The sequence below is a fragment of the Aureobasidium pullulans genome (genome assembly GCF_000721785.1).
Source record: "Aureobasidium pullulans EXF-150 unplaced genomic scaffold scaffold_21, whole genome shotgun sequence".
Taxonomy (NCBI): Eukaryota; Fungi; Ascomycota; class Dothideomycetes; order Dothideales; family Saccotheciaceae; genus Aureobasidium; species Aureobasidium pullulans.
Genome location: NW_021941041.1, coordinates 94,997 through 112,043, shown reverse-complemented (window position 1 = coordinate 112,043; position 17,047 = coordinate 94,997). Strand labels below are relative to the sequence as shown.

Here is a 17,047-nt window from a genome sequence, read left to right as displayed (position 1 = left end):
GCTTTTGATCTAGTCAGATCACGCATGAGCATCGGACACCCGGCGCTCTAGGAAGGGTTTCGTAAATCGTGGGATCCCATCTTACAGCCCGGATTCAATATGGTTTCTACGCCTGAGGGCTTGGAGCGCATCCGTTGTTTAGTGAGTGCCCTCAATACTTGACATGGGTCATCTCGCTGTTTCAGAGCTGTTCCTCGAGCAATAGAAGTAAGCAATAGGAGCTGCGTTTTTTGTGTTGCTGGCTTCTTTCGCGAGCTGTTGAATAACGATTGAGCTGAGATGATTGTTAATAGGGACTGGAACTTGAGTGGGGATAGAGATAAGGTCTCACATGAGAGTTGTCTTTCCGCAACCAACTATTATTGCTATAAGTTGGCAAACAAGAATTCGAGCGCACATCGAGGTCATTGTATGTGGTGGCCTCAAGGCTGCAGCTCAACGGAACAGCGACCGCTGCGCCCCAGGATCGGGCAACGGGACTAGAAATAGGACTAGGACGAGACGAGGCGAGCTGGGAGAACAGCTCATTCTTCTAGTCAAATGTTATCGTTTTTCGTCACGAGATTTGTATCAGTGTGTGTCTACTATATAACATGCATCTAATTCCTCATTACTCGTCGTATTCGAGAACGAGCGTCATCGGAATAGGCGACTCCTTCGAGGTGTCATCAAGGTATTGTCTCATCTTTACACCAGCGACTTCATGCTCAACAATCGAGAAATGACCAGCACGACCCTGCGCACGGCGTAAATTCTTGAGCTTGAACACTTCCTTCAGTGTAGCAGCCAGCGACACACCAACCAATCTCGCACCGAAGCAGAAATGCAGTCCATGGCCGAGGAGAATGTAAGAGCTGAAGGGACGGTGAGGATCCAGTTTTTCTGGGTTGGGAAAAGCGACGGGGTCCATGGATGCTTTTGAAGTGGCAATGAGAACGGTTTGGTTGGCTTTTACGTGGATGGGACCGCGGGTGCCGTCGTTGATGGTGACGTCTTGAGATGCGACGCGAGGCAGGCCAGGGACTACGCCTGCATGACGCATACCTTCGTAGACGAAGCCTTGAAGTTCGCGCTCAGATGCCGAGTCATCTTTGTGAGCGAGCTCGATGATACGTTCCTTGTAGACCCCGTAGCCAGGGCTGAGGAACAGATCGATGAGCAGCGATGCTTGCTGAGTAATGTTTCCAGCAACAGGTGCGCCCATACCAATGCAATCACCGACCAAGTCACCGATCGGCAGCTTGGTGTCGTTCAAGGCATGGTAAATGCGATCCGCATCTGGACCAACTTCGTATGCTGAGCCCTTTGCGAGCCAATCGACAACAGCTTCCTTGACACCTTGCTGGGTTTGAAGATGCGTTGTCAAGATCTTGCGTAAGACTGGAGCGACTTTCATGGAACCATCTCTCAATTTCGTCTCGTTGAGTGGTAGGATGTTGAAGCTCTGGTACATGAAGAGAACCAGGTAGATTCCGAAGAGCTCGGGAATCGACAACATGCCGCGAGGGTTCTTCTCTGTCTTCAGAGGAATGGCGAATCTTTCGGCCAGCCAAAGAATAGGCGTGACATTGGTGACGTCTCGCACGATATCAATGGAGCGCCTAGTGCCTTGATACTTCAGCGAGCTCTTCACGATGAGTTGCGCAACATTAGTTCGGAAGAATTTGGTGACGTTCGCCTCGAAGTTGTCTTCGAAGAAAACCTTGTGCAAAATCTTGGATCTGTCGTCGTGTTTCTTTGCTTGATCCCATCCAATCATGAAGTCGTGACCGTCTGTACAATTCCTAATGGCGGCTTGGTACATGACACGGAAGTTTTCACGATCTTCGAATACCTTTTTACAGCCCTCTTGTGTGTGAATGGCAACGACACCTCTGTCACTTCGAGGTCTCGTGAGGTCGTATTGATCAATCACACCGTTGCCCTTGAGGATGCCTGCCGCAGCCTTGGGTGTATAGAATGGCAGCAGAGCATAGGCAGACGTTCCAGTGAAGGCATTAGGCAGCCCAGAAAGGAGCAATTGGGGCAGCATACCTCCGTAAGCACCTGGTGGAGAAGTGCTGAGCTTGGTAACACCCCAATTCGTCAAGGTAGAACTGTTAAAGTCATAAGACAGGAATCGGTCTCCTCGAACCAAAGCGACAGCGTCATCAAGAATACCGCGACCAGTCGTCTGACCTGGACAGACACCGCTGCCAGGCATAGGAGGCTTCGTGACCTCTGCCATGAGACCCGGATAGAGCTCGAGGTTGTCGATGTGACCGTAAAGAAGTTCAGCAGCTCTGGCAGTTTCCTTGTCCGGGTTCCACTCTTCGAAGCTGTTGTATGCCTTCAAGTTCAGGTAGCGACGGAACCTAGAACAGTCAGTATCTCCATGTTTCTTACATGTAGAAACACTTACTCGTTCATTGTGCAAACTTGGAACTTGTCTCGAGCTTGGAGCATTCCCATGATGTCAACGATCTTCAAGCTAGCAGGTGTACCGTGCGCACCAAAAGCATGCGCTGGAGACTCAATGCAATCTTTGATGATTTCAGCAAGATCAACATCGTCGAACATTCCATCGGCTTTCCTCTTAAGACCACCGAATGTCCAATCTCTAGGAAGAGAGTCCTTTAGCTTATGACCCTCCGTCATGAGAACCTTCTTGAACATGTCAGGGGTCACGTCATCTATTGAGCCGAGCTCAGGAAGGTTGTCTCTCAGCAGGTCTTCCATCCACTTGGCATCAGCGGCGCTGAGTGCAGCATGCCAATGGTAGAGCACGGCAAACTCAACAGAGACGACATTACCGGTACCGCGTTCGACTCGTGTGCCAGCTTGCTTGATCTCAGCTCCTAGATCCAGAGACCATTCCGAGTTGGCCCTTGGTGTGTTCAAGATGGCTGCAACATAATCTTTCAGGACGACAGTCGCGAAGAAGCCCACATTGATGTTGCGAGAAAGCTGGAAGATGTCCTCGTCTTGCCTATGGTATTGTTAGCAATCATGGTATGTCGGTTGGATGAACCACAACTCACGCTATCCTCTGCTTCTCATCCAAAGTATCCCAGTCTTTGTACTTGCCCTCCTCGTTGATGGAGAATAGTGAATGGGCAATGCTGTTGTGATTTCTCGAAAACATTATCAAGACTGCGATGACGCCAGGAGGCATCATCATGATTCTTTCAGAAGCGATCGAGTCTGCGTAGATGAGTCCATTTTTGTATGTGCGGACTCGTTTCTGCTCCACTTCTGTGTTTCCGTATAGAGTGCTCAGATCAACGTAACTCGAGGTCTCGTTGATCCAAGAGTCCGTTCGAGAAGTTTGAAAACACTCGTGGATGACGATTGTGGCAAAGGAGAAGAAAAGTCTGTTGAGACCAGAGGGGTGCTCACGGAATGGACCCTTTCGCTTGAGCAGCTGCTCGTAAACAAGCTCTGGGTCGGGAAGATTGGGACCTTTCGGTCTCATGGGAGGAACGCTTCGACTGTATGGTGTTCCAGCTTTGCCCATCTCCGGATTCCATGGGTTGTTGTTGCCTCCATCGTGTCGTCTATATCTTGCCGTAGGTCCAGCCAGTGTCACTGGTGGATGAGGCAGGTCATTGTACAGCATCTTGATAAAACCTTCCGAAACCATTGAGGACATTCCACTGTTCGGCGGCGCAGTCTGTAGTGCAGCAACACCATGCTCGAGTAGTAGATCCTTGTCATCCATGGGCTCGCCAGATGCAATCGTCGTCAAGCCTTGTGCGACAGTTCTCATGTCCTTCACCTTCATGTGTGTGAGATCATGGATGAGGGAAGTCTTCTCGTTCATGGGCTTTAGATCCGCCTCGACATCAGTCTTGCGGTCCGGAGCGGTGGATGGCTTCCTTCGGATAGATCCGATCAATGATTTGAGTTGGCCGACTGCCATGACTGTGATTGTAGTGGTTGTGTGGGAGAAAGTAACAAAGTTAGACAGGAGGAATGATCAAAGTACTTCCAGGAGTCGTTTGACCCTCTTGGTCGTAGATATATCATCTCCAGATCATGCTTACTTACGTACGTTGATGCACCATGGCGACGCACGATTACCAACTACCAGGTTATTGGACAAGGGCGTGGGCGACGATCTTGATACCCACATATTTCCCGACGATGGAGGATCAGCATTGTACTTATGTCTACCCGTTGAATGTATAGCCTGCTCGTATATCAATGTTTAGCCTGTAGCTCGTACCTGCCTGATTCTGTGATTGGCCGAAGATATCCTGCGACGCATTTCTCAAAGTAGACAGGCTAGCAGTCGAATATGAGATACCTTGGAGATCGCCGTCTTTTGGCAGTGTTCAGCAGGCGTGGTTTAGTAAAAGCTCGAGCATGAATGACACAGATATTATTGCCAGGGTCGTGTATCGGCTATGCAATCTCGAGACTGGAAATCTTGTAGACTCGCAGTAGCTGCATGATCTTCAGTGTGACCATGATTGGCTAAGCACTCTTCGAGTATAACGTCTTCTCCGGTTTTGGACATGTTCAAACTACACAAGGAGGCTGGAGAGGTAGATCAGCATCCTGTTGAAGCCATCTTTTTCAAAGTTGATGCAACGAGCTTGCGCACGTACCTGTTTTCATGAGCTTCTCTCTTAGCTTGGCGTTGCGGTGCGCCAGAGATACACTCCACCACGCTTGTTGATAACACTAGCGTCGATAGCCGAACACCGTTCCCGCACCATCACCTTGCTGCTTGATTTGACGACCTAGCTTACAACAGCACCAACGTAGCTGCCTTGATCGCAAAGGCGGCGGTGAAGCGTTCGTTTAGGCAGCTGCGAACGATTCGAGAAAGGTTCCCGAACAACGACGTTCTTTTGACTCTAGCATGTCTTCAATTTTGCATCATCTCCTGCATATCGCTGATGTGTTTCGCAGCTAGTACCTCTCGGAGTATTATTGTTTCCACCACAAGCAAGTGTCGTCGTTATATTTCGTCGCTCCGCCTTGACACCCGTTATGACCTTTGATATTAAGTTTCATCAGAACGAGGAAGCTGAGCTCGTGAGGCTCCCAAATCTGGCAAACGCACCGCCGTTTTAGAGTTCCTGTAGTCGCTGGCCTACAGTAGTGCGGGCGTGCTACGCTGATCACATCAAAGGTGGGTCGAGGAGATCGTGCTCACCGGTAGATCTCACATGTTTGGTAAAGCGGATCGGGACGTGACCGTCATCCTGGTTATTGGTATATCCCTGAGATCTGCAACGTCCATGCTGAATAGGTTCAAAGCACGAATTGATTGGCAATTGATGGTGTGCTGGTGAGGATACCGCGCGGACGATGACATGGGGAAGACTGTGGTATGAATTGCCGTCATCATGTATCCTCTTTCCAGCATGCCGCGTGTCTCTTCAATTGCTCTTTGCAGCAATTCAAACTTACTGACATCTTGAGCTCTGACACAAACGAATCCGCAAGCATGGCTCGACGCTCATCGTATCCCATGCAATCGGAGCCTGTCTCAACACCTGCACCCTTTTCACCTGTAGAACACCCGCCGAGCAAACCAAGCAATCGCCAATTGCCCAGATATCTTCGCGCAATCGAAGACCAGGATACACCAAAAGGTCGTACCTTGATCATCTGTCTTGATGGTACTGGCGACAAATTCGACGGAGATAACAGCAACATCGTACATCTCGTCAGCTGCCTCAAGAAAGATGATCCACAACAACTCACATACTATCAAACGGGCATTGGCACATACAACAGTGGAGGTCTGAGCGATGGCATTGCAGCTGCCGTCGACATGGCCGTGGGTAGCGGTCTCGGTGTCCATATCAGAGATGCCTACCGCTTTCTCATGCAGACCTACCGCGAAGGTGACAAGATCTGCCTTTTTGGCTTCTCGAGAGGCGCATACACAGCTCGCTGCCTCGCAGGCATGCTTCACAAAGTTGGACTTTTGCCAGCACACAATCGCGCTCAGATACCATTCGCGTACAAGTTCTACAAGGACGACACTCAAAATGGATGGGACATGAGCGCCGACTTCAAGAGAACTTTCTGCATCGACGTCAATGTGTACTTCGTCGGAGTCTTCGACAGTGTTGCCAGTGTTGGCTTCATCCCGAGAAAACTGCCGTTGAGTAGTACTCCAAAGAACAAGCCATTCTACTTCAGACATGCTATGGGCTTGGATGAGCGCAGATCCAAGTTCAAAGTATGTCGGTATCAGCAAAAAGATCACACCGACCCTGAATCTCGCTGGACCACAAAAGCTGCAACCGAAGGCCAGGCCGAACCACCGCGACAAAGACTCGAGTCCAACAGCACTGCCGAGACATACACCGAAGGCGAAAAGATCCAAAGAGTCGGCTCCGACGCCAACAATGTCGCAAGAGATGTCGACTGTCTCGAAGTCTGGTTCGCCGGCTGCCACGCCGACGTCGGAGGCGGCGCAGTCGCAAATGAACAACGACACAAACCATCTCAAATCCCCCTCCGCTGGATGATACGCCAATGCTTCGAATGCAACACCGGGATCCTCTTCAATACACACCGTCTCGCCGAAGAAGGCATCGATGTCCACATGCTCTACCCAGTCTACCACAAACTCGAAAGACCAACCGTGGGCCCTTCCCCGAAGACGATGGAGAAATACCATCAAGGCGAAATAGCACCTATCTCTCGTAGGTCAACAGTGTTGGAAGCACAAGACGACGACCACAAACACGGTTTCTACAACGTAAATCTCTGGCAAGATGCAGAAAAGCAAAAGATCGCCGAACACTGGGTGCCCGAACAAATGGAAGATTGTCTCGATGCAATCGCACCGCTGAACGATCAACTCGTACAAGCCAAGTTCTGGTGGATTTTGGAAGTATGGCCGATCAAAGTCCGTCTGCAGCCGAAAGATTCGGACACTTGGGTGAAGAAGGTGAGGATGAATATGGGTAGATATCGTGTTGTTCAGGAGTCAGAGCCGAATCTGCATTGGACGGTGCAGCAGCGCATGCAGGATACTGGCTATAAGCCGCAAGTTCGACTTGGCAGGAATGCGGCTTGGAGATTCATTGTCTAGATATCTTGTAGCAGTACACATCTAAGATCTGCGATGTTGTTCATGAGTTGCGACTGTGCTGTACTGCGACCTAGTCATTTCACATGGCCATAACTGGGGTTATCTAGGCTGCAGAAATGTAAGTTGTGTTTGAGCTTAGCATAGGGGCGCACAGAGATGCCCTCCTTGATCGTTGAGCTCTCAGTCGAGGCTATCTCTGACGGAGCCAGAATCATGTATTCCTCCAGTGACCAAATTGCATACATGACAAAGTTTAGCACACGCGGAGGTACTAATGTGAGATTGTAGCGTAAAGATTGAATGCATAAAGTATTACCGATAGTGATGCAATACCAACGAGAGCTTAAGACTTCCTCTTCCCTGTCCCATCCAACTCTAACGCATCTGGTGGATTCCTCTCATCGCCAGTAGCCAAGTTCGGTGCGCCGACAAGGCTCGGCTGCGCTCACGAGCACTTTCCAGAGTAGCTTCGATCCTAGCAATGGCGTCCTGAGTCGGCAGTTCTGTATCTGACATCGAACGAAGAGCCAATGTCGCCTGTAGATAATCTCCATGGTACAGCGACAACGTATGACACCGTTGTGCAGTATGACGGATTTCGACAATCTGTGAGATTCCGCGCATCAACCGAGTGCACATGTATCGCTGTGTTGAAGCAGTCGCTGGCCGGATGCGTGGACCGTTCAAGACTGTATCTGACAAGAAGGGTAGTTCAAGGAAAGTGCGGATGTTGGGCCTGAGGCGAGCAACGGGCTGAATGAGAAACGTGGTTCGGTAAAGGCCCATACAGTAGGTGTTGACTCGATCTGCGAACCAAGTTACCGCGCTTGGTCCAATGGATTTGACGCCAAAGACGCGTAACTGAGGCAAGTCAAGATTGATGAGGTTGACAATAGCTCCCATATCCCGAGGAGACATAGTACAATGCGGATCTTCAATGACCAGGGAATGAAACATTGTGCGTGTCACTGGACTGTGCTGGTCGAGAAAAAGTAGAAGAGGCATGATACCCAACGTGGTCTTCGGGGCTTCGCCGACGAAGGAAGGTCGCCAAAACGAAAAGGCGAGATCTGCATTGTTGTATATGGTTGGACTTGCTTCCGTATACAACCTCTTGTTGGTCCTGACAAGTGATATCAGGTCTGTGAAGTCGAGATGATGTATCGTGGACGGCGGTATGTCAAGATGGCACGTATCGGCCGAGTGGCCTACGTTGTGCGGCAGATCGATTTGAGTGCAACGAACGCGATCCTATCTCGTTCTGGTGCTGTTTTCGAGGTCAACCGTGAATGTGGTGCGCTTTCCGTCTTTTATGGGGTCCTCTAGTAGGAGTTCGTAGATCATCAGCCGTATCTCTGGAGGCAAAACCAAGAAAGGAAGCATCTGGGCGTATGATTCGAAAGAAGAATAAACCAAGTTGTGATCGATAACAGACTGATTGATGATACTGACGATAGAGGTGGTTGGTTGACGCAACGCACGAGACTTCGGTTTCCTGCCCGAGTTAATCTGGTGGCAGCCTTGACTCGGGAGTCCGTGCTTCGCGACTTTGGCTTGTTTTGGCGCTGTTCAATCACCGCATGTTGTTATCTTTACACCTTTGCACCTTTGTGTCACACTAGCGATCTTCGCATAGTTCGCTGTTTTGGATTATAGTGGTCCTCATTGGTTCGAGGCCACCGCGTGACATTGTCTCACACATCCACTATCGACACCGCGAACTTCATCCCGAAAGTGCCAAGACCTAATATCCCGCCAGACTGTACGGATATATCCCACTCATCTACCCATAAGCCAACGACTTTCTTTCACACTCGTACACCCTCTTCTGTTGCCTGCGCATATCCTCCTAAGCTTCACGCAGTATACAGATATGTTTCTGCTTTTCAGTCCGTGGACTTTATAGCGGTCAACGCGACTTTCAACTCCAACATCACTTTCAACAACACGAGGATGGCCAGCGATACCTTTCACCCCTTCCCGCACCTACCCCTTGAAATTCGCGAAGAGATATGGCGCCTCTGCCTGCCGCATCGGGTATACGAATTAGACCAACCTATCGAAAGATTTGTCTACGAGGTCCTCGAAGAGGAAGATGACAATATTCCCTGTTGGCTCGGAAAAACCAGTCGAAGCAACGTTCGCCCGCCGTTACTCACGCGAGTATGCCGTGAGTCGCGTAGAGTCGCATCTGCTACAGGAAGATGGGTTTCATGCCTCGAGTGGTGTAGGGGCGCGTGGAGTGTTGACGGGCCGCATGACGCTGATTGGAAAACCGGCAACGCTATAGACCACGGTTCCTGGCAGGATGCTTCCCGCGACATTGTACATCTGAACTGGACCTCATTCTATGACACAGATTTTGTACCTAGTCTGGATGGTCACCCTTTGACTCTTTTGGCCCAGGAAGCGAAGCGTCTGAATGGATCAGCATCTTTCATGCTGAACGAAATGCTCGTTAATATAGGGGAGGAGGAGCCTTATGACAAACCTCTTTCTCGGTGGTTTGAAAGCAAGCCCTTGCGCGAAGGCAGGCAGGAAGACCTGGCGGCACTGAAGCTGCTGCCAGAATGGATGGTAATTGTGAGAGTGCTCGTTATACACCTCGACCTTGGACGAGCTGCCGACAGCGGTCTGTTTGGACTTTTAGGAGATGAAATTATACAAGTGGTGGACGCCACTCTGCCGTTGGCCTCGCAGCTGTATGCGCTAGCCGAGCATTGTGAACGTGGAGCTTCTGCCGTCACGCATGCACAGGACTTTACTCGAATGTCTGCAAACGACATGGATGCCATGGTGAAGCGTGTGGCGTTCAAAATGTTCCATGATCATGAGATAGGCAAACGTCTGCGGCCAGCAATCATGTTCAGGCTGTGTACAGAGATGTGTAATCACATCGACACGCCGAAACAGAAGCACAATGTCTAGACTAGACATGGTGGGACGAGATGAAGCCCAGGCTGCACAGTGCAGGATATCATATGATATCTCGATAATCACTTAATCGTTGTCCTAGCCGATCACTCAAACTAGGCTCGATATGTCTTTCTCTCGTGCGTAGTTCCCAGATTATCTGTTGAATGAAGATGTGTTGGTTGATGATACTGGCGATAGAGGCTGGTTGGGTGACGCAACGCGCAAGACTTTTGATGATACGTTGTGCGGCCTGGAGAAGAAATCGCGTTGAGCCCCGACAGCCATCGCTCCTTCATTGGAAAAAGTCGGTCTGAACTTGGCATTCTACAAGACATCTGCAACCCTCTTCACCTCGTAATCTTTATCTAGGCCATGCTTTACAACAGCAACTTCTCCTTTCCATGCAAAGAGAATATCGCCCAGATCTGTGACATTGATAACGAGCCTGGGATTGGCCCTCACCCAATCTGAGGGTGGCATGAAATGATGCAAGACTTCATCTTTGTCTTTGAATGAGGTTTTGTTGGCAGAGCATATCCACCCGTCAGTGCCCAAGAAGACCTCGAGATCTTGGTAGGAGCCGATGTAATACTCCATCTGGTCGCAGACAGCCTGCTGATAGGCTATCACTTTGATTTCATGAGAGCCGGGCGAAATCACAGGAATAGGGATGCTGAAAGCCCTTGGCTTTACTCTAAGTCCGTGACCAGAGTAGTTGATAATGAGGGCCGAGTTGTTCAAGATCGGCGCAACACCTCGAAGTTGCATGTCTGACTCTAAATCTTGTGAAAGATTAATGCCAGTTTTTACATTAACTGATGCGAGATTCTGCCAAGAATACAAGCGGATCGTCTGACTATGAGCGGAAATGAGGATGTTTGAATTTGTCGGATGATATGTGAATGCGTAGCTGACCTCGGGTTCGTGATCGATTGAGCCATCAAAAGCTTGACCACTGGGGATTGAATAAACAGCAGCCTTGTCGTTGGCACATATGAGGATTCGGTCGCATTTGTGATTCATAATGGAATGCTGTACACCGGTGCCCATGCTTTGATGCTGAAATACCTCTTTCGCACACCACTCATCTCGCTCAAGTTGCAAGCGATGGACAAATAGGTATCCTGCTGTATCCACACTGATCAATAGCGAATGTTCTCTGTAAAATCCGAGTTTCGTGATGCTGGCGTGAAGCTTGAAAAGTTGTGTCACCGCCTTCCCAGAGTGGGAATCAAACAGCCAAACTGTGGCATCGTTCTTTCCTACAATGTATCTGCCTTCTTTGTGACATGCTAGTGCTGTTACAATGGAGACATTGTCATCATTGCGGTCAATAACGTCTTCATGATTGTCGCGGCTGTACGTAGAGGGAGTACGGACAGACTCGGTCTCAATTTCGCGGCGGAGGAGAGCGGCTGGTTCCCAGACTCGACAACTCCGTCCATTTCCTCTGATGTCGAACAAGCGGACAGAGTCATGGTTGAAAGCCAATGTAGTGATAGCGTGGTCCTCGGATCGTATTGTGTAGACCACTCTCAAGGTTTCGAAGTCGTATAACTTGATAGTCCCGTCATTGGCACCAGCTGCGAATGTACGTCCATCGGGAGATGCACTTAGTCGATAGTACGCCCCAGCTTTGGAGACAGTCACTTTCACCTTCTTCAAGCGGACATCGAACAAAACCAAATCTGCCAAAGTGTAGCTAGCAACGAGAAGCGATGATTCCGGGGACCGACTGAATAACAGTGTGTTCACGCTAGCCATCTGAACAGTCAAACCGTCCGAGAGCCCTGTGTCGTGGTTGTATAACTGATATGTATCCTCTTCATAGTTCCACAAGACTATATCCTGACCCCGGTAGACGATGGCAAGTGTGCTCAGTTCGGTTTTGAAAGTGGCTGTCAGAGGGAACTTGCTTTTGAACTTGTCGCCATAGCGCCCTTGTAATCTTCTGGCCCACTCAATAGTATCCAGGACCGTGCCGTCAAGAGCATTGTACGTGAGCAACACGTTGTTCTGCAGCGCGACAAGAAGCACCCGCTCGTCATCGACGAAAGCAAGATCCATGCATTCTTTCTGAATTCCAGCCGTCCACATCGGCTTGGACGTCTGGGTGTTCCATGCGTGAATAGTTCGATTGCTTACGCTGATCAAGACAGGTGTGCGCGTTGCGAATCTAAGAGCCTTGACTCGGGTATCCTGTCTGATCACAACCTCTTCAAGACAAGTCGAATCGTTGAAGAGTGATATTTTACCCGTTGAGCTTCCTATGGCGAAGATGCTTTTTCCAGAGGCGACAGACGTGAGTGTCCCAGGCTGAGATGCTGTCTCCGATATTCTCCGTGCGCTACTAGAGGATGTGTTGCTGGAAGATCCAGTGAATCTTTCTATGTGGTGGTCAGAAGGGGCCAGGGTACAAAGACATTCATCCCAGTTAGTTGCCGAGAGTCCGTAAACCGCGATGCCACCACAATCGCTAGCAAATTGCTGGAAAGGAGCCGTAGTCGAAGGACAGAATGGTGGTATCAAATCATTTATGGTATGAGGATATAGCGAGAGATGTCGCCCAAACTTACTTATGAGCTTCACCAGATCTGTCGCCCATTTGTCGACCACTTCTACCTCCTTCCCTATGAGAAGGTCTGTTTTTGACTTTCGTCGCAAGAAGTCTTTGAGAGATTGTGCAGTTCGAAGCACAGTTTCTAGGTTGCCCTTACGAGCAGAGTAACCAATCCAGGCTAGAAGGTTATCCGACTTCAGAAAGGTGGAGAGTTGTTTCAACAGCTCTTGATCCTGAGCGGGGCTCTCGTTGAGATGCAAGTAGAAAGAGTCGACGGCGTAGCTAGAGAATGGAGACCTTCTACGAGAGATGCTCAGTTTGTGTCGACTTTTCTTGTTCATTTCCGAGCTAAGGAGATACTTCAAACAACCTAAAGCCAGAGTCTTGTGACCTGTAGCACGATCAATCGCAAGCCCCGAGTCCCCGTGATCGATGCCAGGACGCAACAGAAAGTCCCGTGCACTCAAATGGCGTGTGCGAACCTGATCATTGCTGTCCACATACATGAGATCGTGGCAGTGTCGGGAGACGAGAGTTCGAACAGCATCGTCGTCACCTTCGTCGCTCAAGCCCGGCAGTACGTAACTGAGTTCAGCAAGCGAGAGAGGCCGCACAGCACAAAAGACCCAGGTCAATATTGTCCTAGACAGCTGATGGTCCGGCAATGACTTCGAGATGTTGGCGTAGAGGTCTTGCATGCCAGGAGGCTCACTTTGAATTGCTTGTAACCTTGCCTCGAGGCCGTGTACATTCTCCAGCCGGCGAACGACGAGAGTGGCCCACAGGAAACAACCATTTGACTTGGCCAGGATTCCGTTGCGCAATCGTGTCTCTGATGAATCCAGCTGTTGGTCCAGATATGCGGATATGTCTTCTTGAGTATCTTCTATGCGTATGTCCAGAGAGTTTACGAGTCTGGGTACAACGTGATAGGTGTGATGATCGGCTTTTGCTGTAACCAGGATTCTTGCAAACCGCTTCTCACAGAGATGGATCAGTATTTTGGACAGTGCCACGTCTGCCTGACACTCATCCAGAGAATCGATTATCCAGGTCAGCTTAGGAGCTGTGTCTAGCTTCAGCCTGAGAATACCATCCAACCACAGTTTACGCCATATTATGCTGTGATCTACAGCTCTTGCCAATTCGGGTTCGTCCTTCAACATATCATCGATCAGCTTCGCGACTTCTGGTACAGCGGATGCTGTTTGGCTAGCCATTGATTGTAAGAAGGAAGACACAGATGTTCGACTCTTGTCTCCCTTGACAAAAAAGTAGTAGCACACATTGTTCGGACCGCCTCGTAACTTGTCGACCACGTGAGCGGCAAGAAAAGATTTTCCTGCTGCAGGAGGTCCTCTGATCCATAGTAGTGTATCATCTTTCGTTGTTATCCAACGATCATAGTTGGCATTCTGATCTAGCCATTTGCAAGTGCCTGGAATCTTCTCCGAAATTAATCGCCACAGGTCAGCTGCCTGACTATCAACCGTTGATGGAAGTCCTCGATGGGCATTGATGTTCTCATTCAGACTCTGGAGGCCTTGTCCGATGATCTGGGAAAGAGTCTTGCGAAGTGCTTGATGAATTCTTTTGAAGTTAGAGTCTTCCGCTGAACCAAATTTGCAGATACTCCGGTGGTCACCATTCAGCGTCTCAGCCCGTTCGTTCCCCACACTTAGCACAGCGTTCATTTTCTCTACGATTAGAGGACCCCCGACTCCAGTGATCTGTAAAGCCTGCGATTCGAAGAATGAATGCAGTACGAGATCTTGCGAGTATCTCGGGAACGAGTTGTTGATGCTCTTGACTTCTGGCGACTCGCTCGCCAGGTCATTGAGGTACGGTTTCATGCCGGGAGCAAATCGAAATACGTGCGACAACATTGTTGCATGGGCAGAGCCATGATGGGGCGTCGCAATAAAGCACATGACTCGGATGCGACTGCAGAGTGACATGAATTTGTTGCCGGTCTTCGCGATGATGTATGCTTTTTTGATTACCAGACCCCCCATACTGTGACCGATAAGAACGACAGGGCTCTGGAATTGTTAGACGTTGTCTAAGATAGGGGTAGATCCGGTACTTGCCAACGAGCTGGAAATAAGCGAACTGTCCTCCAAGCTTGCTAACAGTGAATTGGAAAAGTCGACAATATTCAAAACATTGCTTTTCTTGAAGTCGGAGTCGTAGCCGAAAGAGTGTACGGCGATATTTTCGTATCCCTCTTCTCTAGGAAGTAGATCGCGAGGCCAGAAGACTTTATCTTTGGTCCATGTGTGCTCTGAGCCCCCACCGAGTCCGTGAACAAATACGATATGAGCGTCTGACATATGGTCAACTTTGCCTGGATAAACAGTCGTTAATCCGAAGGGTCCTTTCTTCTCTCGCGAACCTCGCGACGCGAGCTTTTGCTTCAGAGCCCTCATTGCAGGGCTGGTTGAAGACTATGGGTTGAACTCGCCGTTACTCCAAGAAGAAACTGGCAAGATGTTCCGGAAAGTGACTACGATGCCTTCATCCGAGGAGTTGGTGCCAGAACATGCATTACAGGGACGGGAATGGCAGATATCGACAAAGGATGCTCCGAAATGGTTACAGCCAGTCTTTTCCAGATTCCCAAGACTTGACAGCGTTGCGATACTTGGTGGAGTCGGCCGGCTAGGAAGACAGCTGGGTGAAAGATGTGTTGCTTGTCACACAACAACAATCAGTACGGGCTTGCAAGCCATCCTTGACGGAGTGAGGGGCGCTACAGGTTGTCCAAGCCGTACTAGGTCTGCTGAATGGGGCTTAAGGTCTTCATCCGTAAGACAGATACCGATGTACCCCCACATGCTTGGTAGCTGAAGATGAGTAGCGAGTCGAAGAATAACCGAAATCACAAAAGCCACACGGCATCGAAAGGTGCGGTGATCCGTATAGGCCAAGCGTGCGACTGGTGTTGCTTACGAATGCCATGAACAATCTCTCATGCATGCACCCCGCCTCAAGATATCGGGAGGATTCGCTCCGGTAAGGCTGGTGCACGAAGAAAAAGCGCAGCGCTTATATGTTTTCGGGGGCTCGCCGTATCTTGCCACTGACCGGCACATGCGAGAATTTCATCAGTTGGAATCGTTAACCGAACTAGCTCCTAACGAGACAGCCAGACGTTGAGCAGTGGTTTTCGGCATGTCACCTACGCCCATGGAGACTTTGATTTACAACGTCGATTTAGACCGTTCAATGAGCAGCAATGTGGATGATGATGAGCTATGGGATGCCACTACTCCATGGGATACACAAATTGAAGTCCCGGCTCAACTCATTGAAGATGTTGATGACAACGTCAAAGCTCGTCAGTGTTTGATCTGCCACAATATAATGATGGAGTCTAATGCAGATCAGACTTTCCAGAGGGCACCGAGATAAAGAGCATACACCCCCATGGCTCTAGTTATTGGTCTCGGACAGCGGAAATCCAGACTGTCGTCAGTGGTGAGCCCGTGTTTTACTTTCTCAAGGTCAGCCAGAACAAATTCGCCAGAAAGATGTTTCGAGGAGAGTATGAGTCACAAAAAGCGATCTACGAAGTCTGTCCTGACTTCTGCCCCCGGCCGATCACTTGGGGTGTGTACCAGACAGTCTCAGACGCTTACTTCTTCCTCTCCGAATTCATCGACATGGTCGATGAGTTGCCGGATCTTCATCAGTACCCGCAGAAAGTGGCCCAGATGCACAAGAAGGGACTGGCACCGGATGGAAGGTACGGGTTCCATGTCCAAGACATGTGCGCGCTGCTACCGATGTACGTCACCAAAAGCGACTCCTGGGAAGACTTCTTCTCGAAGTACATGAGACATTTCATGTTGGCGGAGAAAATCGGCCAAGGTCCTGCCTCTAAAGAACTGGAAAGACTCGAGAGGATATTCTTCGATCGAATTATAACGAGGCTTTGTCGTCCTCTCGAGACCGGTGGGCGGGAAATCAAGCCACGACTGGTTCACAGCGATTTATGGGACGGTAATTCTGCGATTGATGCTCAGACGGAGAATCCTATCATATATGATTCTTCTTGCTTCTATGGTCATAACGAGTGTGAGTCATGAGACGGAGCTGGAGGAAGAGCTAATGACGACTTGCAGATGATCTGGGTGTCTGGAGGTGTCCTCGACACCGAGCCGGGACACCGTATATTGAGAAGTACCATGAGTTCTTTGCAAAGTCTGCACCAGAAGAAGACCACGAAGGACGGATGTTGATGTACTTCTTGTATGTGGTTCAGAACAATGTTCTAGCGTCTGGCAGAGGCTTACTCAATAGATCGTTTGACACACGTGCCTCAGCCTGTTGGATGGGCAGAGACGATTTCAGAACTTCGTAAGAACTTGTTTCCATGTTGTTGTCCTCCGATCTGCTGACTTGCTTAGGATGATTGACATCATGACCGAATTGGATAGAAGGTTTCCAGAAACGTATGAAGAGTGGGCGACAGCGAGAGGAGAGCCAGTTTGCCCACGCAAAGGATCCAGCGTCCATTGAAG

General features: G+C 49.7%; 6 protein-coding genes across 6 annotated transcripts; 3 read left to right on the top strand and 3 right to left on the bottom strand.

Annotated features, from left to right (window-relative positions):
- Positions 1 to 334: 334 nt before the first annotated feature.
- M438DRAFT_303166 (linoleate diol synthase) lies at positions 335 to 3,981 on the bottom strand. The gene is made up of 3 exons (XM_029902149.1): positions 3,021 to 3,981; positions 2,402 to 2,968; positions 335 to 2,354 (listed from the first exon to the last, which is right to left on the bottom strand). The coding sequence occupies exons 1-3, from the start codon at positions 3,899 to 3,901 to the stop codon at positions 611 to 613; spliced, it is 3,192 nt and encodes a 1,063-aa protein (XP_029757165.1). The 5' UTR covers positions 3,902 to 3,981; the 3' UTR covers positions 335 to 610.
- Positions 3,982 to 4,828: 847 nt separating this feature from the next.
- On the top strand, positions 4,829 to 7,081 carry M438DRAFT_325108 (uncharacterized protein). The gene is made up of 2 exons (XM_029903079.1): positions 4,829 to 4,847; positions 4,900 to 7,081. The coding sequence occupies exon 2, from the start codon at positions 5,324 to 5,326 to the stop codon at positions 7,043 to 7,045; it is 1,722 nt and encodes a 573-aa protein (XP_029757164.1). The 5' UTR covers positions 4,829 to 4,847; positions 4,900 to 5,323; the 3' UTR covers positions 7,046 to 7,081.
- A 72-nt stretch (positions 7,082 to 7,153) lies between these two features.
- On the bottom strand, positions 7,154 to 8,497 carry M438DRAFT_348353 (uncharacterized protein). The gene has a single exon (XM_029906127.1). The coding sequence runs from the start codon at positions 8,000 to 8,002 to the stop codon at positions 7,421 to 7,423; it is 582 nt and encodes a 193-aa protein (XP_029757163.1). The 5' UTR covers positions 8,003 to 8,497; the 3' UTR covers positions 7,154 to 7,420.
- Positions 8,498 to 9,562: 1,065 nt separating this feature from the next.
- On the top strand, positions 9,563 to 9,940 carry M438DRAFT_252090 (uncharacterized protein; the record flags this gene model as incomplete). The annotated part of the gene is made up of 1 exon (XM_029899657.1): positions 9,563 to 9,940. A coding segment is annotated over one exon (378 nt), but the record flags the coding sequence as incomplete, so codon positions are not given.
- Positions 9,941 to 10,129: 189 nt separating this feature from the next.
- Positions 10,130 to 14,798, bottom strand: M438DRAFT_99954 (uncharacterized protein). The gene is made up of 2 exons (XM_029910467.1): positions 14,612 to 14,798; positions 10,130 to 14,561 (listed from the first exon to the last, which is right to left on the bottom strand). The coding sequence occupies exon 2, from the start codon at positions 14,534 to 14,536 to the stop codon at positions 10,286 to 10,288; it is 4,251 nt and encodes a 1,416-aa protein (XP_029757161.1). The 5' UTR covers positions 14,537 to 14,561; positions 14,612 to 14,798; the 3' UTR covers positions 10,130 to 10,285.
- Positions 14,799 to 15,695: 897 nt separating this feature from the next.
- M438DRAFT_338359 (uncharacterized protein) lies at positions 15,696 to 17,045 on the top strand (the record flags this gene model as incomplete). The annotated part of the gene is made up of 4 exons (XM_029904109.1): positions 15,696 to 15,861; positions 15,912 to 16,601; positions 16,649 to 16,883; positions 16,934 to 17,045. The coding sequence occupies 4 exons, from the start codon at positions 15,696 to 15,698 to the stop codon at positions 17,043 to 17,045; spliced, it is 1,203 nt and encodes a 400-aa protein (XP_029757160.1).
- Positions 17,046 to 17,047: the final 2 nt, after the last annotated feature.

What these genes read in the sequence shown, in the direction of transcription:
- M438DRAFT_303166 (XM_029902149.1), bottom strand. Translation starts at nt 3,901, where the DNA reads ATGGCAGTCGGCCAACTCAAATCATTGATCGGATCTATCCGAAGGAAG. An exon ending in GATGAGAAGCAGAGGATAGC is followed by an intron (nt 2,969 to 3,020) that starts GTGAGTTGTGGT and finishes ACAATACCATAG; the next exon opens with GCAAGACGAGGACATCTTCC. An exon ending in CAAGTTTGCACAATGAACGA is followed by an intron (nt 2,355 to 2,401) that starts GTAAGTGTTTCT and finishes TGACTGTTCTAG; the next exon opens with GTTCCGTCGCTACCTGAACT.
- M438DRAFT_325108 (XM_029903079.1), top strand. Translation starts at nt 5,324, where the DNA reads ATGAATTGCCGTCATCATGTATCCTCTTTCCAGCATGCCGCGTGTCTC.
- M438DRAFT_348353 (XM_029906127.1), bottom strand. Translation starts at nt 8,002, where the DNA reads ATGTTTCATTCCCTGGTCATTGAAGATCCGCATTGTACTATGTCTCCT.
- M438DRAFT_99954 (XM_029910467.1), bottom strand. Translation starts at nt 14,536, where the DNA reads ATGGGGGGTCTGGTAATCAAAAAAGCATACATCATCGCGAAGACCGGC.